At 37.5% G+C, this 25712-nt stretch overlaps 2 protein-coding genes and 1 long non-coding RNA gene across 3 annotated transcripts; all 3 read right to left on the bottom strand.

Annotated features, from left to right (window-relative positions):
* Positions 1-506: 506 nt before the first annotated feature.
* On the bottom strand, positions 507-2898 carry LOC104452661 (cold-regulated 413 plasma membrane protein 1). Its single transcript, XM_010067124.3, has 4 exons — positions 2537-2898; positions 1653-1760; positions 1502-1572; positions 507-1065 (listed from the first exon to the last, which is right to left on the bottom strand). The coding sequence occupies exons 1-4, from the start codon at positions 2710-2712 to the stop codon at positions 812-814; spliced, it is 609 nt and encodes a 202-aa protein (XP_010065426.1). The 5' UTR covers positions 2713-2898; the 3' UTR covers positions 507-811.
* Positions 2899-10269: 7371 nt separating this feature from the next.
* LOC104452662 (cold-regulated 413 plasma membrane protein 1) lies at positions 10270-12531 on the bottom strand. The gene is made up of 4 exons (XM_010067125.3): positions 12124-12531; positions 11282-11389; positions 11131-11201; positions 10270-10686 (listed from the first exon to the last, which is right to left on the bottom strand). Exons 1-4 carry the CDS (start codon positions 12297-12299, stop codon positions 10433-10435), a joined length of 609 nt encoding a protein of 202 aa, XP_010065427.2. The 5' UTR covers positions 12300-12531; the 3' UTR covers positions 10270-10432.
* A 9730-nt stretch (positions 12532-22261) lies between these two features.
* Positions 22262-24815, bottom strand: LOC108960424. Its single transcript, XR_005552814.1, has 4 exons — positions 24731-24815; positions 23672-23803; positions 23180-23229; positions 22262-23058 (listed from the first exon to the last, which is right to left on the bottom strand). It is a non-coding gene; the product is annotated as an uncharacterized LOC108960424 (long non-coding RNA).
* Positions 24816-25712: the final 897 nt, after the last annotated feature.

Here is a 25712-nt window from a genome sequence, read left to right as displayed (position 1 = left end):
TAGCGAGCTCAAGTCTCGCCTATGGCTAGCCGTTGGCCTCTGACCGAAGAAGAAGAAAGAAAATGAACAAAAAATATTAAAAATATTAAAAAATTAAAATAGAACAGAAAAAAAGAAGAAGGAAATATTCGAATATTAGAGATGAGCAATTTAGGAAGCCATTTTTTACTCCTTTAGATTTGAAAATTCACTTTCCTAAAAGTATGCATGAATGTTTTCGTTAAATGGAAAGATTTTCGATTGGCTAATCATTTTTCGCAAATCAAACTAATAAAAATCCATAAAATCAATTCTCGAACGACACTATCCCCGAACAAACGCACTCTAAAAGAGATTATTTTAGTACCACAACGACGAGAGGCAATGCTACTGAATCGTCTTTGGTTAACGCACTTCCATATATGCTCGGTTCTACCTCCTAAAATCATTTTGCTAAAACACAAAAGCTAAAAATCGACTTCACAAATCGGCACATAAACTCCAAACTACTAAATCATCTACACAAGTTACAATATGGAAGCACCAGTTACCTACAAGATGAGGAACTTTCAAGGAGAAAAGTTTCCATCCTCACATTAGTGAGCAAGTATAATTGTTTGCAGACCAAGTTCTCACAGCAAAAGCAACACCAAGATCCGAAAAATAGTTTGAATTCGCTCAATCTTTCTCACTCTTATATAAGGATGTTTCAATTATTGGAGTACTAAGCAACAATGACAAGTCTGCATGAATCAATATCTTCTCAAACAATGAAAGAAGCAAATATGGAATCACAACACTGCCAGGACGATGCCGGCCTGCTGGAAACTGGCTATAGAAAATATACCACCAACCCCCACACGGGGAAAACCAGCAGGATGAGTATTCCGATGGTGTTCGAAATGCCGTGTGGCTGTGTAAAGGAGTTTCTAAAGCCACCAGATGCTCGGATGTGCTCTTGTAGAAGATAACACGCAATCACAAGACATATCACCACTCCAACCCAGCTGTCTCTAAAGGTGCTAGCGAACAAGCTCGGAGCCACCACTAGCAATAGAATCAGAGCAGCTGGCATTTCCAGCCAATCTGCAGCCAAAAGACATTACGATGAAAAGGGATTATGAATTGGGTAATCAAAGATACTGATGTAAACAGCAAAATAAGGATGAGCACTGTTATTAAGCACGCCAGTCACTGTATTTCCCACAGATTACTCTCTTACCAACCTAAAAGTTAGTTCTTACAAGTCAGACTATCTTTGGCTAGCCAGAGTAAATGATTTCAGTAATTCCACGGACAATACAATATGAAAAGTTGTCTTAAGGAAATTAAAGAATCTATTGACTGAATTGAGTGAGAAAAGAAGATACACACTGCCTTGTTTCATCTGACATAGGATACAGAGTGTATTTAAAGGTTTAGATAAGCAAATTGCTGGCCAAATTAGCAAAAGCACAGGTAAACACTTCAATAAATATGCTTAAAATGAAAAGTGTAATTTCGCGCAAAGAAAAAACAATACTTGGGAAATGCCGAGGAAAAAACAGTCGCAGTATAACAGCAATGAAGGCAATCCACTCTCCTACTTCTCCCCTGAACAAGACAGGAAATGAAAAGTTAGTTTGGGAGGAAATTTGGACGGAAGAAATGGTTTTGCAGAATTTCATAGTCACCTGAATACGTTGAACAGTAACGAAGGAAGACTAAAGAATATGTATGGGATCAACAGTCCTGTGAGAATGTTCGTTCTCCAATTTGTTCGATCCAGGACCAACAAATAACTGCACCAACAAAAACCATAAGGCCACTTCCATTAGCTTCCGAAATTGCCATATCAGTTTCAAGTGCGAAACTAGTGCTCACTGTATCTACTCTCATTTCCTACTTCAATTTTGGCTTATGACCCAAATTCCTATCTATCGAAAACCGGGCGTGCTGCTTCTGCCAGGTAGATAGGCTGAAGCTCTGATGCCCTGGTAGATAGAATTCTATTCCATAAAACCTCACAAGGAAGTTCTACTGTATTCATATACACGAAATTTCATGTGGGATTTAATACCTCTATAAATCCACAAATGTTCTTGCAAAGATTAAGCGAAAAAATGCAGCAAGCTCAGTGTTGAGGACAGCGGAAACCAAATAACAGGAAAAAAAGAAGAAGAAGGAAAAACCAATGTCCAATTTCCATTTGTGCAGAGCAATTCCAAAAGCTCAGATAAGAAACCAATCCTCAGGACATCTGATACGCTTTCACTTAAGAAATCAGACTGGCGAATTTGACACTGAATGACTAAACTCAAAATGACAATTAACCGAAAGAGGGCATAAACAAAGCACAATTTAGTATCCCAAGACCCGCACACCGACCTCATCAGTTGCAAAAGAACAACTGAAAAAGGGTCATCATCCACCGCACGCAACAAGAACAAATCACGGGTATCGAGCAAGAACATGCCAAATTAACATAAAAACTCCACAGCATCGCGAACATTTCCAATCATCGACGAGAAACAGAGAGCACAACGAGAGGGGCAGAACCGGGAATTCGAGCCCTCACATCGCAGCAAACGAGGCCACCCATTCAAGAAACGTGGTCCCGAACCCGAGGCTGCCCAGCTTGATCGCGTGGCCCGCCAGCTTCCTCGCGGCGGCGCCGAGCTCCTTCAGATCGGACCCGATCTGGTCGCTGGCTTCCCGGTCCGTCCGCATTCTCAAGTACCCGCGCTTGCCCATGTCCCCCCGAAGCTCGCGCTCTTCGCCGCGGTCGTCGAAATCTAGCGGCGACCCACGATTCCAAGATGGAAGAACAGGTCGGAGAAGCGAAGGAGATGGATATTTTTTCTTGGGGTTGTCGGCATCGATATCCGGTTCTTGATTTGCAGAGCCGGGGCCGGGGAGTGAGAGACAGCGAAGCGGTGGGGAAGATTATTGAATGCGGGGTGCCACGTGGACCCACTCGGTTCGATCTAAAATGGAATATTTTCTCGATCGACTGTTGTGAATTTTTTGGATCCTGTCCTTTTTCTTTCTTTATTTTTTTGGTCGAAAGGGTTTTGTCCTTCTCTTCTCGAGAACTTCTTTCTCTTTATCGAAAAAAAAAGATACCGTCCTTTACTCAATAGATACTGTGGATAATTTTGTATATATAAATATAAAGAATAAATATACCTGAAATTTTAAAATTTATCATGAAAATATAATTAAATTTTATAAAAAAAATATAATTAAGTTTTAAAATTAATTAAATTTGTGCAACCAAGTCTATCTAATTTTTTTTTGTCGTAAGGTTCATTTAATTGATGAGGTTAAAATATGAAGTATAAAGCTAAAATAATGTTGTTATGATCTAGATATTTTATTAAATTATATTAAAAATAAATTAAATTTTTAAAAAAGAAAGAAAAAGGAAGTAAGGCACACATGGTGGGGCGGCAACGTAGAGAGCTGGTTTTCCCCTTTTCTTTTTTTGAGTTGATATTTTTCTAATGTATTTTAAAAAAAATATATTAAAATCAAATTTGGACAAAAGTCATGTTGTTTTAGTCGCATCAATGTCATGTAAGAGAAAACAAATTTTAAAAAATTATATTAACACTTTCCGTTAATCAAGTCAAACAAATTTAAAAGAATGATTTAATTACATCAATTTAGCCAGTTTTAGAACTTATATATATATTTTAACTTTTAAGATTTAATTGCACAAAATTTTGACAATTTATAAATGGCTACAATCTAAAATTGAAGTCTCAAAAGATTTTTTTTTTCCTTCTACAAGTTGGAACGGAAATAAAGAGGTTTTCTTTTTGGGCAAAAAATAAAGAGGTTCAAATGAGCAAACCAAAGTCTACTTGATAAACTGGGATGGAATATTGTACTCAAATTAATCTGCAACATGAAATTAAAGCAAATAGAAGTGTATTGTAATCGAAAAGTCTTCAAATTTTTCTTGAATCGTAGGCATTTTAACTTCATGCCAAGGAATTTCATGCGGATGGACAGTTTAGGCTCGTGTCAAGGAGACTTCCGTTTGACTTTGAATTTAAAACAGCTTCATTTCGTACCAAGAAATTTCCTGATAAGGACTGTGATTGAGCATGGTCTAAATTGGACTAGTACTTAATTGAAGAACCAATCAACACAGTGTTTCGGGACCAAGGACCAGACTGATCCATTTCCAAGATTAACTCGAGACCAATCGATTATTTTTTTGTTCAAATTTTTGTGTTAATTAAAAAGACAAATATACTCTTTCAAATTATATATCCATCAACAATGTAACATTGAATATGGGTACATATCAAATATATTTATAAGATAAGATAACAATAGAAATCTCTTGTTGCTAAAAGCAACAAACCATAAAAAATGAACATGTGAAATACAATTAAATTATAAAAGGAAATCGAGGCAAGCAAAGAGAGGTGAGCAGCAAGCATGGCCGCAGCATAGGAATAGAGAGAGGCGAGCAAATAGGGTTTTTATTTATTTTTTGTCAAATCACGGTTAGGTTTCTACTTTCTAATCACACAACAAAACTGCATAAGAAAGAACAAAGGCAAAGGTGCTTATAATATATATTACATAATTATAATATATACATATATAAAAGGTTGGTCTGGGTTAGACTAACCCTAAAGTCTCAAAACTGAGGGCCAACCCACATAATGTAAGATCAAGGGATTTTAGGATTAAAAAATCAGCCTAGTCTCTTTGGGAACCGAACTAGGACTGACCGGGTTGGGCTGGTCCAAGATCAGTCCACGGTTAATCCTGGACTGATGCTTATTCTTGATGAGGACAGCTCTAGCTTATGTCGAGGAGATTTTCATTTGACTTTGACTTTTAGAGAGGTTTAATTTGGTGCCAGGGAATTTTGTGGTGGGGACAGCTTAGATTCGTACCAAAGAGTATTAATTTAAGGACACTTTTGCTTTTACATGAATTAGTTAGTTTAGGCCCTTATATAGGAGGGCTTTATATTTTAATGAAGTAGGTAATTTAGTCTTATCAGATCTAAGAGCATTTCAACTTACAATAAAATATATATAGTTTGTTATATCAAGAAGTACCGATTTTGACAATCATAATAACCAATACCACATCGCTTCTTATTTTTATAATCATGCATAATATAAACAAAGACTTTTCTAGGTAAGTTTGTTAGGCACTTTAGAATACTCTTTTCTAAATCTGTCGGATCATGGTCAATCAATAGGTCTGTGGATATATTATTTCATATGATAAACCGCCATCTCATGGCACCATCGCGGCACCTCTGATAATTGGATAGCTGACAGTAGGAGAAGCTTTAGGGGTGCTACTCCTAAAACAGACTATTCGACAAAAAAAAAAGTCCCACGGGTGACTTCTTTGTCTATGGACGGCCCAATTTCCTAAAAACATCCCAAAATTCTAGTTCAATTTGAATAATAATATGAACTTTTTGTTGTCTCGGAAAGTCGATAACTTTCATTTTATACCCTAATCTAACCTCATTAACTTTCCATCTAACGTTACAATTAAAGGTTGACGTGGCAATTCCACATGTGCTAGGAGCAGCAGCAACAGAAGCTTGATAATACTTTCACTTGAGGAGATCTTCAATAAAAAGATAGAAGTTCAAGCCTATTAATATATTCAGTTAGACCTATTTCAATTAAAAGTTTAAATTAATGAGTTATAGATCAAATAAGATATATTAACTACTTTAGCGCAAGGGAGATTGCCAAGAAGTTCGAGCTTGTCAATAGATTCATTAGACCCATCTTCACTCAAAATTTAATTAAAAAATTTATGATTTAACTTAGATATATTACCAACTTCACGTCAAAATATCGAACTTTTTTCTAATACAACTCACACTTGCATTTCAACATGTACAATTCATTTAACTCTTATTTTATTGTTATTTATCCTTGTTCAAGACTGATTGGATCTCCTCCTTCCCATTAGGCTTCGTCCGGAAGCTCGACCATGCCATCGTGAACGTCCCCAAGCTCAGCCCGATGATCTTGTACGTGAATCGGTTCGCCGGCATCCACGAATTTGTCTAGTTCACCAAGGACGACGGCCGGACCAATGAGAGAAGGCTGAACTCAATCGTGTTGTGAACAGTGACAAGATGGTCCTCCGGCAATGAAAGAGCTGGCATCGTGAACAAAGAGGAAAAGCCAAATCCTCAGCCCGAACAGGATCTGTCACTGTATCTCTCCTCAAAGTCGCGTTGCTCGCGACAATTGCCTATGGCGTCACTGGCCATGGGCGACCTCGGACTGAGCGTAGTGTCGTCGGATCCGACGTCTGAAGCTTGGATCTGGCTCTTGACCCAAAGAGAGAGAGAGAGAGAGGATCAGGTACGAGCTTGTGGAGGGAGAGGTGTTCCTTATTGGGGCGATTTGGCAGCTCTTGGATGGGCGGAGGTATTTCCATCCAGCAAAGGCGGTAGCTATTATCGCAACAAGGCATGTTCATTGAGACAGTGAAGGGAGAGAACATGCCAAATGGAAAGAGTTAGGCACGTAAAATGACACATGGATAATTAACCGCGTGATTAGATGGAAAGTTAATGGGGGATAGAATTTGACTTGGAGTGAAACTTAGTTATTTTTTCGCCAAAAAAAAAAAAATTTGAGGCAAAAATGCCACTGGACCAAAATTGGTGTTTTTTTAAAAAGAAAATTGGGCTGTTTATCGATCGACTTCCCCGCATTGGTGTCAATTAGCATATATGCTTAGCTACGTTTCAGCTTCTCGATTGCTGGATTGTGAATAAAGAAGGGCGGTCTCCATTCTTTTTAAGGTAAAATTATCGAAAAAGTCATAAATCTATTACATTTTTGTCAATTCAATATTAAAAATATTAATTATGCTAACCGAATCCTAAACCTTTTCAAGTTTGTCAATTGCGTTCGTCTAACTAATTTTGACCAGAAATTTCTAACGTGAACTCTAGTCATCATGCATAGCATGACGTGGAAAAATTTTAACAATATTTTCTTTTTCAAATTTTATATTTTATATTTTATTTTATTTTTCATTTTTTTCTTCTCTTTTTTTTTCTTTACTTTTGCTTTTTTTTCTTATTTTTTTCCCTTCTCTCTTCTCTTCTTTTTGCTTTTTTTTTTTTTTTTTTCCCTTTTTCCCTCCGCCAGCCATCGTCAGGCCTCATTAATGATCAAAGGTCACTGGCCTCAAGTGAGGACTACCCTTGCAAGAGGGAGGCCCACTCTACTGGATTGGGTGAGGATTGCCTCATTTGGGCAGGCGTGGGTAGTCCTCACCTCAGTGGGGCAGGGCAACCCTTACTCTTGTTGACACCTAATTTTTAGTCGACACGTTGAGAATAACAAAAAATCAAGATTTTGGTTTCTAATTGCGACAAAGCCCCTTTTTTGACAAAAAAATATCGTTTTTCATTTCTTTCTTATATATTGTTGTTTTAAAGTAATTTCCAAGTCATTTTAAAGAAAAATCAAAAAGTCAAATGATTGATTTTCTGGTTGGCTTGTGGTCAATCCTTAAACAAGAGTCAACCCTGGGTAAAAAATTCACTTTTTACCTAAAAAGATGCCATTCAGCTTTAATTTCACTTTTGTCAAATTAATTTCTCAAAAAAAAAAAAAAACTTAAGAGATTTGACAAAGAAATCAGCCTTTTAGGAAAAGTCAAGTAAAAATATTGACCTTTGGTCAAATCTTTGATAAAAAAAAAAAAATTGGAAAAATCGAAAATCCCCAAAAATATTTCTTTCAATGTCATTTTGACTTTTGTGTAAAAAATTTCACAAAAATTGATTAAGAACCTTGTTTTTCGAATTTTTCATTTGTAGGTTATAAATCGGCCAAAAATCAAATTACTTTCATTGTAGTCATAATTAGGTGTAATTCCTTCTTCGATATTTGGTTTAGAGGCTATTTTAAATCCACTCATGTATTCAAAATACAAATTACTGTTTTGAGCCCTAATTAGAGGACCAAAATTAATCTTCATGACTTGTGAACGGACAATAATTTTCCACTCATTTTCTTGAGATAGGTCCAAATCCAAAATCAATTTTGAGAAAGTCACATTAGAACTTCTCGATTTGAGGAATTTTACCCTCTCAAGCATAAGAAAGTCAAGTAATTAAACTTCAATTGACAAAATTTGAATTGACCTATTCAATGTTATGATTTAATTTCATAAATCCGAGTCCAATTTTGATATTAGACCTAGATTTATTTTTGACCTAACCTCGGGCACATCACTTCAAGGCCAATTACAATGCATTAAATGACCTTACATATGGATGATTAATTAAATTGGGGTAATTATGGTATTAATTAAACTCAATTTCAATCAATTTACAATTTTACTCATTGAATTGCAAATTCGATCATTTTAGCCCTTTAAGCTCAATTCGAAGCACTCATCATTGTGATCCGTTGCTTTTCGTAGCAATCATTCAATTAAGTCAATAAAAGATCCCTAAATCACATTTGTGAAGTTTAATTGGCTTAATTGAATCATAATTAGGTAATTTTCTTTCAAATCGTGTAAGTTTTCTTTTCAATTTGATCTTTGAGGAACCAAATTGCATAAATCTTGAAACCACAAAGGCCCCAAGCGAATGAACTAGCCAAGATCGGACCAAACTGGTCAAGAACTAGCCAAACCGAAGCCAATTGGTTTGACTTGCCATCGATGGAGCTGGCTGGTTTAGTTGTTTGCCGACCAGTTTCAAAACTTTAGTGATCGATTCCGGAATCCTCTGTGTCAATTTCGTTTCTACACTCTCAATTTCCCAAGATTTTGCAAAATAATCCCTGGATTTCGCAAATTTACAATTTGACCCCTAATTAGACATTTTGATGCAATTTTCAATTTCAACTTAGGTTTTTGTAAATCAAACCCATTAAATCGATTACCCGACACCTCAAGATCATAATTGAACCTTCGGAATTAACTTTTGACCATTGGATTAATATTTCAACTGTTGAATCGAACCAATAGTTTATATCAGTTGATTTGGGGAGGGTATATATACCACTTTTCCCTACAATTTTTGGGGGGCTCACTCTGCACACTTCCTTTTCTCTCCTTAGATCTCTCTCTCTCTCTCTCTCTCGATCCAATCTATTCTCCCTCTAGCGAACCGGTCACTGTCGGTCCAGCCCTTTACCGACGGTACTCCACCTACACCAGCGACCCTCTCTATCCTCTGGTTCCTGTCGGACCCACACCAGCTATCGCTGACCACCAAATCTCCCCGCTTGAGTCGTTTTTCTAATTAGTCTCCTAAATCAATAGGGCTAGCAACGTCGGTACAACTAGCTTCGATTGGAATCGCCCAGCATCCTTTTGGCGTGCGATTTTATCTATTTTCATCCTTCAACAATCTCCGACCTCGCTGCGGTCGGGGACTGGTCGATCAAGCTGTCGGAAGATCTCCGGACTCATTTTCTTCAACCGGCGAGTAGACCGGTCCAATTTTTGGATCGAATTTGTTCCCGACCAAAAGCGGCAGGTGTCGTTGATTTCTAGAGTTGCTGATCAGTTCCGATTAGCCTTAAGGAGGTGTTCTGACTTCACCGAGCTCGGAAAAAGACCAATCAGCCGCCGGATCTCTTCCAACAACCTAATCTAGCCTTGGCGGTCCCAAACCCGTCTGAATCTAGACAAGTTCCTGCGGTTGCTATAAATCGACTCTTAGCCGATGCTTGTGGAGTCTCGAAGCATTCCGATCATGTTCTCGAGCCTCCGATTGAACTACGGAGAAGATTCATTGGTTCAATCAAATCAACAAAATCACATCAAAGGTAATTTCCTCAATCTCGAACCCTGTGAAACGAGACCGGATTAACTGATTGAGGCTAAGGTTCAATTTTGGGACTGAATGTCATGTTTAGATACTTAATTGATGTTGATTTGCTATGATTGATTGTTCATTGATGATAAATATGGATGATTGAACTTGATTTGGCTTCAAATCTGTGATTCTCGTGCTACAGAACATGACTTGCTGTTTTGATTGAACGGAAGTCCAAAATAACCTTATCTTAGTTCGATTCCTCCTAGATTTTGAAAATTCACATCATGATTTTCGAATTGATAGGTCGTATATCCCAATTGAGCGACGTTTGAGTCTCGAAAAACACCTCCTAAGTTATTCGACCCTCCAATGTGCGAATGTTGCTAGTCTACAATACCTACAAGATCGGGAATTTTCAAGGAGAAAAGTTTCCATCCTCACATTAGTGAGCAAGTATCATTGTTTGCAGACCAAGTTCTCACAGCAAAAGCAAAACCAAGATCCGAAAAATAGTTTTTATTTGCTCAATCGTTCTCACTCTTATATAAGGATAGTAATAAGCAACAATGACAGGTCTGCATGAATTCATATCTTCTCAAACGATGAAAGAAGTAAACATGGATTCACAACACTGCCAAGGCAATGCCAGCCTGCTGAAACTGGCTATAGAAAATCTATCACCAACCCCCACATAGGGAAAACCAGCAGGATGAGTATTCCGATGGTGTTCGAAATACCGTGTGGCTGTGTAAATGAGTTTCTAAAGCCACCAGATGCTCGGATGTGCTCTTGTAGAAGATAACACGCAATAACAAGACATATCGCCACTCCAACCCAGCTGTCTCTAATGGTGCTAGCGAACAAGCTTGGAGCCACCACTATCAATAGAATCAGAGCAGCTGGCACTTCCAGCCAATCTGCAGCCAGAAGATATGACAGTGAACAGGGATTATGAAAGTGAATAGCATATGAATTAGATAATCAAAGATCTGGTGTGAACAGCAAAATAAAGATGAGCACTGTTATGAAGCACGTCTGTAATTTCCACAGATTACTCTCTCATCAACCTAAAAGTTAATTTCTACAAGATAGACTATATATGGCTAGCCAGAATATCTGGTTTCAGTATTTCCACGGATAATACAATATGAAAAGTTGTCTTAAGGAAATGAAAGAATCTATTGACCGAATCGAGAGAGAAAAGAAGATACACGTTGCCTTGTTTCAACTGACATAGGATGCAGAGTGTATTTAAGGGCTTAGATAAGCAAATTGCTGGCCGAATTAGCAAAAGCACAGGTAAACACTTCAAAAATATGCTTAAAATGAAAAGTGTAACTCGTGCAAGAAAAAAACAATACCTGCGAAATGCCGAGGAAAAAACAGTCGCAGTATAACAGCAATGAAGGCAATCCACTTTCCTACTTCTCCCCTGAACAAGGCAGGAAATGAAAAGTTACTTAGTGAGGAAATTCGGACAGAAGAAATGGTTTTGTAGAATTTCATAGTCACCTGAATACGTTGAACAGTACTGAAGGAAGACTAAAGAATATGTATGGGATCAACGACCCCGTGAGAATCTTCGTTCTCCAATTTGTTCGGTCAAGGACCAACAAATAACTGCACCAACAAAAACCAAAAGGCCACTTCCATTAGCTTCCAAATTTGCCATATCAGTTTCAATTACAAAACTGGTGCTCAGTGTATCTACTCTCATTTCCTACTTCAATTTTGGGTTATGACCCAAATTCCTATCTATCGAAAACTCAGCGTACTGCTTCTGCCAGGTGGAAAGGCTGAAGTTATGATGCCCTGGTAGACACAAGGAAGTTCTACCATATTCATATACATGAAATTTCATGTGGGATTTAATACCTCTATCGAATCCACAAATGGTCTTGCAAAGATTAAGCGAAAAAAGCAGCAGGCTCAGTGTTGAGGACAGTTGAAACCAATTAATAGAAAAAAAAAAAAAAAACACCAATGTCCAATCTCCATTTGTGCAGAGCAGTTCAAAAAGCTCAGATAAGAAACCAATCCTCAGGACAACATCTAAATCAGACTGGCGAATCTGACACTGAATGACTAAACTCAAAATGACAATTAACCGAAAGAGGGCATAAACAGAGCACAATTTAGTATATCCCAAGACCCGCACACCGACCTCATCGGTTGCAAAAAAACAACTGAAAAAGGGTCATCGTGCACCGCACGCAACAAGAACAAATCACGGGTATCGAGCAAGAACATGCCAAATTAACATAAAGACTTTACAACATCACGACCACTTCCGATCATCGACGAGAAACAGAGAGCACAACGAGAGAGGCAGAGCCGGGAATTCGAGCCCTCACATCGCAGCAAACGAGGCTACCCATTCAAGAAACGTGGTCCCGAACCCCAGGCTGCCCAGCATGATCGCGTGGGTCGCCAGCTTCCTCGCGGCGGCGCCGAGCTCCTCCAGATCGGAGCCGATCTGGTCGCTCGCTTCCCGGTCCGTCCGCATTCTCAAGTACCCGTGCTTGCCCATGTCCCTCCCAAAGCTCGCGCTTTTCACCGCGATCGTCGAAATCTAGCGTTTACCCACGATTCCAAGATGGAAGAACAGGTCGGAGAAGCTAAGGAGATGGATTTTTTTCCCGGGGGTTGTCAGTGTCTCCCGGTTCTTGATTTGCAGAGACGGGGCCAGGGAGTGAGAGAGCGAAGTGGTGGGAGGCAACCGTCCCTGGATGAGGATGGGAAGCTGATGGAATGAGGGGTGCCACGTTGATCCATTTGGCGTGTTTGTTACGAATTTTTTTGGATTTGTCCTTTTGTTCTTTGCCTTTATCGAAATAAAGGATCTTGTCCCTTACTCAATAGATTGTGTGGATAATTTTGTATATATAAATATAAAGAATAAATACACTTAAAATCTTGAAGCTTATCACAAAGTACAGTTGAATTTTATAAAAAAAATGTAATTAGGTTATAAAATTTATCAACTTTGTGCAATCAAATTCATCTAATTTTTTTTTTTCATAAAGTCCATTTAATTGGTGTGGCTAAAACATGAAGTATAAAAGCTAAAAGGTGTTGTTATGATCTAAATAGTTTAAATTATATTAAAAATAAATTAAATTTTGAAAAAGAAAGAAAAAGGAAAGAGTGCACAACTATCCCCATCCCACCAGCCGATGATGGTGGAACAGCAATGGAGAGAGCTGGGTTTCCCCTTTTCTTTTTTGAGTTATATTATTTTTTAGTGTATTTTAAATAAAATTTATATTAAAAAAATCACGTTAACATTTTCCGTTAGCAAAGTTGAACAAAATTAACATAATGACTTAATTTTATCAATTTAATAACTTTTAAAACTTGATTACATATTTTTAAAGTTTTAAAATTTAATTGCATCTTTGTGACAGTTATAACAATTTATAGATGGCTACAATTGAAGTCACAAAAGAAAACAATTTTTTGCTTTTGTTTTTCCTTTTGCAAATTGGAACCGAAATAAAGAGGTTTTCATTTGGGCAAAAAACAAAGAGGTTCAAATGAGCAAACCAAGGTTTTTTGATAAATTGGGATGGAATATTGTACTCAAATAAATCTGAACATAATTACCTTGATTCGCAAACCACTCTTCCAACATAGAAGAGGGAAGTTTCAAATCCCCACCTTTCGATGGGAATGGGATGGGGACGCGTAAGTTTCGGAGTGGGTTTCGACTCCCACACTCAAAGGTAGGGCAAAAATCTGAGTGAGTGTAGTGTAGGAATAGAGTAGGACCGACAAAAAAAAAAATCTACAACATGAAATTAAAGCAAATAGAAGTGTCCTGAATGTGCATTAATTTGAAGATGGCTAGGGGTGATTGGGTCCAAGGTGGATAGTGTCTAGACCGAGACCCTGTTATAACCGATTTCCCTTTTTTAGACCATGTACCCGACATTGTTTGTATTGGACCCTATATCCGACCCACCCTGTTTTTTCGGTTCGGTTTCAAGGTCAACTCTGTTTTCATTGAAACCTATTTTGCAATCTCCCGATATCCTATACGATTTCGAATTTTATATTAATATGTGAGAAAATAACGTAATCCTTTTAATTTGTATTGAAACATTAAGCACTTGTAATAAATAAATACGTGAACTTTTTGACTAAACAAAAAATTAAGTTCATGGGGATAATTATAATAAATAAAATCATAAGGCAAATAATTAGTAACAAACATGAGTCTAATATTAGTCTTATTCACATAACTACTACATGAAGCTACTCATTTATGCAAGCATAACTCTTCTTATAAAAGAGAAATTAGGTGAGCCAATCCATATGGTAAACAAGAATTTAGCGGCGACAAACACCGTTCCTCTGTCGGATGGTGCGAGAGGGAGCCAGTGAGGGAGGGAAGCAAGTGAGGAAAAGGAATAATGAAGGAGGAGTGCCGTGCGTGTTTGAGAGAGCCAAGAGGAAAAATAATGTGTGATTGTTGGAGTAAGAATAGAAATCAGGGGGAAAATAGGGTTTTGGACCTCTTTTTACAAATCCGGTTCCAAAATCAATTTGGAAACCAGTTATTCGGTGGGTAATCACTCGAAATTGGTTCCCGGACCGGTTTAAACAGGTTTGAAATTTTGGGAACCGGTTCCTTGACCAGGTTTCAATGGGAATCAGTTCCCAACCCTTGTTTTTCGGGTGGGTCGGTCCGGTTCTTGGGTATACCCGGTTTGGTTGCACACCCCTAAAGATGGCTACAATTTCCAATTTCCAAAATGAAATATGATGATCTCTCTAACTCTTTTCTTTAAATGCTATAGAGATAATCTGATGTCCTTCAAGGCGCAATCTTGGATTGAAGATGATCAAAGTCTTGATGATGTGAATTTTTGGTTATGATCTTGATGATCCAATGTTGAGATCTTGGTGACCTAAAATTCGAAAGGCTTTGATGACATGTGGTTAAGGTCTTGATGACCTAAAATTTGAAGAGGCTTCTCCTTCCTTGAAAAATCTCCAGTTTCCAAGAATTCCGTAACAGAATTTCGCAAAGAATCAATAAATCATTATCTGTTTATTCTGAAATAGGCTCCATTTATTTATCAGAAAATGAATGATTTAAAAAATATTTTCCTAAAAACGATCGTCCATACTACTTATAATAATTAGCCAATAAAAAGTATTTTCATTACCAGTAACTATATATATCTAAAAATTTCATAAATGATAAAAATAACTTTCAGTTGCTCATTTTTATAAGAGGTAAAAGCGATCATTTTTTTTTTCAAATATTTTTCAAATATATTTTTTTAATGAAACAAGGGGAGCCTTAAATGAACTTGATGGCTTCTAATCATAGGCTGACAAGATTTATTCCTTACAATTTCCCCAACCTCATGTCATGTCTATTGCAAGAGACATGGCTTGAATTTTTTGTTCTGACCATCCACATATTAAATTGTACCATCAAGAGCTTCATGACATGAACTTAATCATCTCGCGTATTCATGCTTGAGACAAGTTAGATTCGTGTCTATGATTCTTGAAATCATCTTGAACTTTTTGGACAGCTTTACTTCGTGGGATGTAGACAGACTTTAAATTGTAATCGAAAAGTCTTCAAATTTGTCTTAAATCTTAAGCATTTTAAATTCATACCAAGGAATTTCATGCAGATGGACAATTTAGGCTCGTGTCAAGGAGACTTCTATTTGACTTTGGATTTAAAATAGCTTCATTTCGTACCAAGAAATTTCATGATAAGGACTGGGGGTGAGTATAGTCCGAATTGGGCTAGTCTAACACTTAACCCAAGGACCAATTAGCATAGTGTTGGTCCCAAATTTTTGGGACTGAGGACTGGATTGGTCCATTTCCAAGATTAACTCGAGACTAATTGATTATTTTTTTTTTCATGTTTTTATTAATTAAAAGGACAAATGTACTCTTTTAAATTACATATCCATCAACAACGTAACATTGAATATGGGTACATATCAGATAAAAATCTAAGAATAAAGTAACAATAGAAATCTCTAGTTGCTAAAAGCAACAAAATGGAAAAAATGAACACATGAAATACAATTAAACCATAAGAGGCGATTGAGGCTAGTGAAGAGAGGTGAGTAGCAAGCAAGGCTATGGCAAATGAATAGAGTGAGGCAAGCGAATTATTTTTTATCAAACCAAGGTTGGGTTTCTACTTTCTAATTTATACGATAAAACTGCATAAGAAATAATAAAGGCAGAGGCGCTAGGATTTAGAAAATGCAAAAATATATAATATTATATATATTTTATATGGTTGGTTCATGTTAGATCAACCTTAAAGTCTCAAGACCGAGGACAACTCCCACAACGTAAGTCAAGGGACTTTGGGACTAAGGATCAGCCTGGTCTCTCTAAGAACCAGACTGGGACTAGCCAAGTTGGATTGGTCTAAGGTTGACCTTGGATTAATGCTTACCCCTAATAGGGACAGCGCAAACATGAGGGGGACAGCGCAAACTCATGTTGATGAGATTTCCATTTGACTTTGACTCTTAGAAAGGTTTAATTTGGTGCCAATGAATTTTGTGGCGTGGACAATTTAGACTCGTGCCAAATATTATTAATTTAAGGACACTTTTGCTTTTATATGAATTAGTTAGCTTAGGCTCTTATCTAGGAGGGCTTTATATTTTAATAAGAGGGCTTTATATTTTAATGACGTAGGTAATTTAGTCTTATCACATCTAAGAGCATTTCAACTAACAATAATATAGATAATCTGTCATATAAAAAAGTACTGATTTTGACAATCATAATAACCAATACTACATCGCTTCTTATTTTATGATCGTGCATAATATAAACAAAGATTTTTCTGGGTAAGTTCGTTGGGCACTTTAGAGTACTCTTTTCTAAATCTGTCGGATCAAGGTCAATCAATAGGTCCATGCATATATTCTTCCACACGATAAATCACCATCTCATTGCAGCCGCTCCGACAATTAGATAGCTGACAGTAGGAGAAGCTTTAGGGACGCTATTCCCGAGACGGACTGTGCCTAAGTAGTTGAAGTGGCCAAGTTGCATAGTTCTATTCGACTGAAAAAACAGTCGCATAATTCTCCTGTTCAGTAAGAGTCAAGTTTATGTTGATGAGGAAGGAGCCTTTGCGTAGTCTTGAGAGTAGTCCTTTTAGAGCTATCTCTTAGTCTTCAGCTTCCCACGGGTGACTTTTTTGTCTATGGATGGCCCAATTTCCTAAAAACATCCTAAATTTTAGTTCAATCTGAATATAATCTGAACTTTTTGTTGTCTTGGAAAGTCAATAACTTTCATTTTAATCTAACCCGTTTAACTTTCCATCTAAAGTTATAAAGGCTGACATGATAATTCTACATGTGCCGGGAGTGACAACAGAAGCTTGATAATATTTTCACTTGAAGAGAAATTTAAGAGAAAGATAAAGTTTGAGCCCATTAATATATTCAGTTAAACCTATCTCAATTAAAAGTTTAAATTAATGAGTTATTGATCAAATAAAATATATTAGCTACTTTAGCGCAAGGGAGATTGCCAAGATGAGCTTGTCAATATATTCATTAGACCCTTCTTTACTCAAAATTTAAAAGTAAGCAAGTTATGATTTAACTTAGATATATTAGTGACTTCACATCAAAATGTTGAAACTTTTTTTAATACAACTCACATGTGCATTTCAACATGTACAATTCATTTAACTCTTCTTTTATTTTTATTTATCCTTGTTTGAGACCGACTGGATCTCTTCCTTCCCACTAGGCTTCGTCTGAAAGCTCGACCATGCCATCAGGAATGTCCCTAAGCTCGGCCCAACGATCTTGTATGTGAATCGGTTCACGGGCATCCACAAATTTGTAGAATTCACCAGGGACAACGGCCAGACAAATGAGAGCAGGCTGAACTCGATCATGTTGTGAACAATGACGAGATGGTCCTCTGGCAATTAAAGAACTGGCGTTGCGAACAAAGAGGAAAAGCCAAATTCTCAGCCCAAACATGACCCAGCATTGTCGTTCCTCTTAAAGTTGCGCAGCTTGTGACAGCCACCAATCGCGTCCCCGGCCATGGGCGACCCAAAGATAGAAAGGATAAGAAATGAGCTTGTGGAGGATGAGTTGCTCCTCCTTGGGGGCGATTTGGCCGCTCTTGGAAGGACGGAGGTATTTCATCTAGCGAAGGCGGTAGCTGTTACCACAACAAGGCAGGTTTGTTGAAAGAGTGAAGGGAGACAACATGCTGTTGCAGAAAAACGCCAAAAAATGCGACTATCACAACACAAGTAGCAAATGATGAAAACGAAATCAAAATAACACAAGACACAAGATTTACGTGGAAAACCCAAAATGAGAAAAAATCACAGGGAGAGAGGGATTTCACTATCTTCAACAAAGAGCATGAGAGTAAAATCCAAAGGCTCTAAAAACCACTTGGTAAGTCACAAAATCTAACAAGAAGATAGGAAAAACAAAACATGAAATAATATGAAGGTTAGAGTTAGATAGGTGTTATTAAATGCATTCCTTTTATAATCTCCCTTCAAAAGATACTAAAATAAAGGTGCATGGCCTAAAATACCTTTATCTTTAGTTTAAAAGTCAAAACTCAACAAATGTCTACCTTGACTTCAAATTTTCAAAAGAGTATTATGCCAAACACTACAATGCCTCTTTCCCTCACTGCTAAAAGTGACCATACAAGGCCACCCCAAAAACAACGAAATTGATGATGTACACCCCTAAGACTATGTGAGTGTAATCGGTGCCAAAACAATGGATAAAACACACAATCAACTCCGCTTAGGCAACTAAAATGGCAAAAACGTCAATCAAGTCCAAGCAATGCTTGAAATTGTTCAAAGGAACTAATTTGGTCAACATATTTGCTGAATTATCTGCTCTAGATATTTTCTTCATTGTAATTGTTCCCTTAACAACATCATCACATACAAAGTGATATTGTATGTCAATATGTTTTGTCCTCTCATAATATGTCGCATTCTTAGTCAACTGGATCGCACTTTAATTATCGCAAAAAATAATAGAGGCTCTTCCTACTTCACCCTAAGTTTTGTAACCAAATACTTCAATCAAAGAGCTTCTTTTACTACTTCTGTTGCTATCATATATGGTGCGTTTGGCTCAACTTTTTCAAGGGGCTTTCAACCTCCAAAACCCTTGGGGAAATGTTGGGGTATTTGGCAAGCCTATCCAAGAGGCTTTTAAGTCAAATGCTAGTCTTGGGAAACCTGAAAGCCCAATACTGATTGGAATTAGCTTTGGGCTTTCAGCATTTGGCCAAATGCTGATAATACTATTTTTATTTTTCAAAACTACTAACATAAATTTTTTATTTTTTTGATTTTACCTCTCATTGTTCCAAAACTACCCTTATCTTCACTAGAGTTGGCAAAGAATTTAATGTTTTTTATTAAAAAGAAAAATGAAATCCAAAAGCCCTTTATAGAAAAAGATTTGCCAAACACTTTTTACGTTAAAATAACTTTGCAAAGAATTTTTTACCAAACGCAATTTGCATCTCCCTAAAGCCCTTTAGGCAAAAGATATTTGCATTTCCCGAGGCCCATTTCAAAAGTTAAACCAAATGCAACCATACTCTACTTCGATGGTAGACAAAGCAATTGTGTTATGCAAAACTGCTCTCCAACTAATCGCAAAATCATCAAGTGTAAAATCATAACCTGTGAAGGTTGTCAAAATCGCCTACATAGTCAAAATCAACAAAGCCAACATCCGAATGTCTTATATTGCAACATTTATCAAAGACCAAATGCACATATGAGATACCCTAGAATAAGGTAAGCTCATGTATCTTACACCCCCTTGGAAATGGCTCATCCCAATCATATGTACTCAAGATATATCTATTCGATCAAGGGCTATACATCTATTCTATTAAGTTGGCCAAAGAGTCTTGCTACATTATTCTCAATGCAAGATAATATTTATATGCATTATTTCAAACCAATATACTTATGATAAATTTATCTTAAACTAATTTTTTGATAATAAAAAACTCCAACCTTATGTACCCATGATAATTTACCCCCAATTAATTTTTTGACCACTAAAAACCCTAAACTAGTACAATAATGATCAATTTACTCTCTATTAGTTTTCGTTAAATTGGATTAATACCACAAAAAACCATAAAATAATACACCTGAGACAAACGGAGAATAAAATTCCAAACTTGTATACCTATCAACTATTACATGTTATTCAACACAGTAATTTGATGGTAAAATTTAACGTTAGATAATGGATGGTAAATTTATCACAAGTGTAATAGTTTAGGGTAAATTGTCATATGTATATCAATTTAAGGTTGGCTTTTTTTTTTTTTTGGGAATTTACCCTATAGAATATTTATTTAATCAAAATCTATCATGTCCACTCTTCATTTTTGATGAGGGAAAAACGCCGGCTTAATTTAGGCCGAGGTCAATCTTCTGGCTTATTTCTTGTTAGTGTCTGTAGATGGCCTAGACAGATCAGGCCCAAGGAGAGGAAAAGGAAGCCCACATGACCAATGCGTTCCTAACTCAAGCATTGGAGGGGTTTTCTGATGTAAAATCCGAGAGGGCAATTAACGCATATGAAAACTTGAATTCATTAGTTGCTCTAATTTTACGCTGATATAACGTGATACGTCATGGATATTGTTCTTGCGGTATCTCAACACGTCGATAACAGTGCACTATCTCATATTAGCATGCGAAAAATATTCACCTCATATTTGTAGGGAAGAACATTCACCTGAGCATTCATTTTTAGTTTAAAGTTTTTGCATTGAAAACTATGAATTTATAAAAACGTATGAGGAATCAAGTTATTAAAGCACACAATAAATTTTAGAATTTGATCGCACTTTTTGAAAATTTTAGAATTTGATTGTATTTTTGTGATATGTTTTAGATCTTGATTGAATTTTTTTGAAAATTTTATGACTTGTTTGCATTTTTATGACAAGTTTTAGGACTTCTAGTATATTTATCCTAAATAAGTATAAGCAAATCAATATATCAGCAAAAATCTTATTGTCATATTAAGTATGCTTACAATAATACTATGTGCTTTCTGTTGATCTTCCTAATTCTACTCATTCATTCTTGCACATACATGCAACCGCAACCCATGTTGCTTGAATACGTGATGAATTCTTCCTTTTCTTTGCCATAGAAAACACAACATTGGTATGCTTGTCTTGCAAAAAAATGAAATCCTAAGAACATTTTGAATAAAAGATTGCTTGTATTACTTGAAATAATTAATTAATGAAATAATTTTTCCAAACATTTACATGGAAAATGAATATATTTTTGTTCATTCATTTTTGTAAGTGATATAAATAATCATTTTTAGAAAAATATTTTTCAAATCATTAATTTTCCGTGAAACAAACACACTAATGAAACACTTTTGATTTATACGAATATTCCAACGGAAGTTCAAATTTCTTCACCATTTTGCCCCTTTGTTGGCCAAATCATTATCCATATATATGTGTGTGTGTGACGATAAGTCAACTAAAATTATACCAAGTCGAATCGAAGAGATTTTACCCTGCCTCAGTTTCTAAGTTATGCTATGTGTAGATATGATGGGGTTGGAGAAGCTCGGATGCAAAGTCGATAGTGGTTTGGGGACTAGACACAACGTGTGGAAATTGTTCTGTTCAAGAAGGCAAAACTCTCCCTCTCTTTGGTTTTCCAATTAACACTTTTGAGGAAAGGAATACCGTTGGAAGCAGCCCATCACAAAGTCACTTCAAAAGTTAGACAGATTTTGCAATTTGACTCCCCCCAAAAAAAAAAAAAAAAACAGAGTTGAAGAGCTAAGGATTTCGAGTGAGGCTGCAAGAAAGAAGTGAGAAAAAAGTCTATTAAACCAGCGTACATGATGTAAATCACCTGTCTTCGATTTGTATTCTATTCATCTTTCTAGCACTTGATTGAGTGGACAATATCATGCCAATACATGACCTAACACTAGACATTATTCCAATGATATAATATACTTAGGCTTTGACCATGCTCCACCCTCTACTTGAGGGAGTAGCACATATGTCGAGTGCTGATGGAAATGCAAGACGCTCCATTTTCTTAAAGATTCGGCGATCAAAAAGATTTTTCTGATTACCGGGATTGAACGAGTAGAATGTGGGCGATCCACATATGTTCTTTTAACAATATTTGATAGCACGCAACGATACGATGGAAAGGAGTGAACATCGAGTCTTGGAATGAGAATCAATGTTCGGTAGCAAGCAATTATGCAATGGAAAGGAACAAGCATTAAATCTTCGAGTGAGAAGTGCTCATCTCATTTTTGTTACCCGTGAGAGGTGACAATGAATTTAAAGGGGAATGAATGAGTGAAGCTAATGAATATGATATGCTTATTGATAGACCAATAGTTAAGACCTCTTAATTTTTTATATGAAGGAAATTTTGTAGGGCAAATCCCTCTTATGAATCTGTCGCTTTGCTTAGTTTCATGGGGATTCCTAACCTGCGTTAGTAATATACGGGGTGGATATTGTACGGTATCAATACGGATATGCACCCCCACTTGTGATAATCTTTGAATCTCCGGTCACCGTCGCCAATCACCCGACGACTTTGGACTTGAGTAATGCTAAGATACTAATCGCCAAACTCGTTTACGAAAGTGAACGATTCTGCTCCGACGATGGAGCTCTCTCTCTACCGCCTGAGTAGCATCCTCCTCCCTTATGGGTAGGTCTCCTTTCTGAAGCTCTGAAATCCCTCCGCTTCATCCTCCATTTGCCATTTTTCCACTCCAGCACCGATGGAACAGAGAACATTGGAGTTGGAAAACCCTAATCCCATCCCTCTTTTACTCGCATACACTAAACCCTAAAACCCAGAGTCTCACCATCGCCTCCATTCCCCGATTTCCATTATTTTCACTCACCACAGCACCCATTTCATTATCACCACTTACCACAGCACCCCATTCTGTCTACTCTGCCGAATCTGTATCCACTCACCCCCGCACCCCTTTCTGTCTTCTCCATTTACCACATCACCCCCTCATGTGCTCTCTGTAGAATCAGAGCTCCCTTCATCCATATTTAGATCTTGCTCTACACAGGAAAAACCTATTTCCAGTAGTGCTGCTACTTCCAGAAGCATGAAAACTAGTATGATGAAGAGAAAAGATTGGCTGCCCTTTGCAGAAGTTTGGGCGATTTATGGCCCGAGGAAGATGTGGTGGATATCCCAGGTGAAATTCCTGCAGAAAATCTGTTAGCAAGTCCTAAAACTTTATATGGAAAGTTCTTTCAAAAGCCTAGTGTCAATTTTAATGCTTTTATCACCACCATGAAAAAAGTTTGGAGGAACGAAAGCTTTACCTGTGCTGTAATAGAGCCTGGATACTACTCATTTTCCTTCCAATCGGAGGCTGAAAAACAACGAATATTAGACACAGGGTCGTGGTCTTTCTCAAACAATTTATTGGTTCTAAAACAGTGCGATCCCAACACCCCTGATATCTGTTATGATTTCAACCACTGTGACTTTTGGGTAAATCTAGTTGGCCTCCCCTATGGGAGAGTTACATATGAGGCAGTTATGGGCATTGCATCAAAAATCGGAGAGGTCGTGGAAGTGCAATTAGAAGCGAAAGGGAACATCAATCATAAGGTGGGCAAGGCCAGAATTAAGCTGAATTTGGAAATTCCTCTGAAAACTGGAGTTCTTGTAAATCTTGACAACAAAAGTTTGTGGGTAGAATTCAAGTATGAAAGGCTCCCGCATTATTGCTATTCATGTGGGAGAATTGGCCATTGCAATATTTTGCCAAGAAATACCATATGAAGAAACAGGGGTAGCAAAGAACTTACTAGGCCGCTATGGTCATTGGCTACGAGTGGAAGCGCGGGAGCTTAGTCCTTATGGGAAAATCTTCTATGGTAAACAAGAATATCAACATGAGGAAGAGGAGAGTGTGCCCGAAACCCCCATTGCACTGGTCCCTACAACAGAACAGTAACAAAAGGATCAATATTTGCAGCAAACACAACAATTCGGACTAGTGGATAATGCAGGGAATACATGTTCCCAAGAATGCAACTATCATCCTCCTTCTCAAGCACTAGTGATCCTGGAAGAAAAGGGCCCTCAAAAAAGAGGAAGCAGTTGCCTTGACGAGGAATCTGTCCTGGTGCTATGTGAGGAGCAGAGGAAGGCAATTGAAGTAGAAATGGTTGATAGCTTTGTAGGGAAGGGACAAAACAAAGAGAAAACCAAAGGTGCCAAACTTTCCTCTTCAAAAAAAGGAAAACGATTCTGTCCTTATGGTGCTCAAACATCCAAGACAGCAGCAGTTGATACCACTCAGCTAGTGGAAACCCCTATTCGTGTGGTAAACAAGTCTGACTAGTGGGCTTTGGTGGCTAGCCCTAATAAGCCACTCACTCCTCCATGAAGATTTTAAGCTGGAATTGTCAAGGGTTGGGCAATTCATTGACAATTCAAGCTCTGAGAGTCCTAGTGACTTAGGAAAGGCCCAATATTGTCTTCATTATGGAGACAAAAAATCAGGAGCAAAAGGTGCTAAGGCTATGGAGGAGGCTTAATTTTCAGCACTATTTCTTAGTGAATTCAGAAGGCATAGCAGGGGGTTTAGCAATCTTTTGGGATGACCAGGTAACTTTGTCTATTGACTCTTACACAGAAAATGTCATCTTCACTCAATGCCAAGTACAAGCAAACAACCAGCATATGTTCATCACGTTTACAGATGCTCCAAATGACTTTCAGGAGAGAAATAGATTATGGGAGAATATTTATCGGCAAAGTCTAAATTATCATTTCCCTTGGTTGTGTATGGGCGATTTCAATGAGATCCTATATCATTAGGAGAAAATAGGCAAGAAAAGAGCAGAAACATATCGACTTACAGCATTCAGAGATTTCTTGTATAGATGTTCTTTGCTGGATTTGGAATGTAAGGGGTGCGCCTTTACTTGGACCAATAACAGAGAGGGCGAAAATCTGGTCAAGAAGCGTTTAGACAGAGTATTATGCAGTTCAGAATGGCGCATTAACTATCCCAAAGCTGAATGTATTGCCTTACTTGCCATTGGTTCCGACCACTCCCCAATTATTCTTGTGACCAGCCCTCCGAGGAAAAGAAAAGGGAAGAGCTTTAGATACGAAGCTTTATGGGTAGAGGAGGAGGATTGTGTGTGTAAGGGATACTTGGACTGAACCGGCTCTCCAACAGCTTTGCGTGGCGGAGAAACTGCAGATAGTGTCACAAAAGTTGTTAAAATGGAGCCAGAACAAATTCACTAATGCTAGAAAGATGATCACGTGGCTGAATCGCGAGCTACAGAACTTAATGAACAGTATTGGCACTTTCAATGAGAGCAAGGGAGCAAAGAAATTAATCAAAGAAATTGATCAGTTGTGGAGACAAGAAGAAATGTATTGGGGAATGCGGTCTAGAATCAATTGGTTGAACTAGGGGGGGATAAAAACACCAAATTCTTCCATGCCACAACTATCCAGAGGAGAATTAGAAATCATATATCAATGGTGAAAAATTCAGAAAATGTCTGGGTGCGGGAGGAGCAGCAGATAAAAGATATGACCGGTACATATTTTCAAAAACTATACGAGTCAGTGGGGCCTCGAAATTTCAAGCCCCTCTTACAACAAATTCCAGTTTTGGTAGATGTGGGAATGAATCAAAGACTCATTGAATCTGTTAGTATGGAGGAAATCAAAACAGCAATGCAGCAGTTAGGAGCCAATAAAGCTCCTAGACCAGATGGCATGCATGGCCTTTTTTTTAGAAATCATTGGCCAAATATTGATCGGACATATTCACAGAAATACAGACTTTTTCGCCACCGGTTACCTCCATCCTGATCTGAA

Source organism: Eucalyptus grandis, chromosome 7, assembly GCF_016545825.1.
Source record: "Eucalyptus grandis isolate ANBG69807.140 chromosome 7, ASM1654582v1, whole genome shotgun sequence".
NCBI classification, from domain to species: domain Eukaryota; kingdom Viridiplantae; phylum Streptophyta; class Magnoliopsida; order Myrtales; family Myrtaceae; genus Eucalyptus; species Eucalyptus grandis.
Note: the sequence above shows the minus strand (reverse complement) of the source record. Positions and strands in the feature narration are given on the sequence as shown.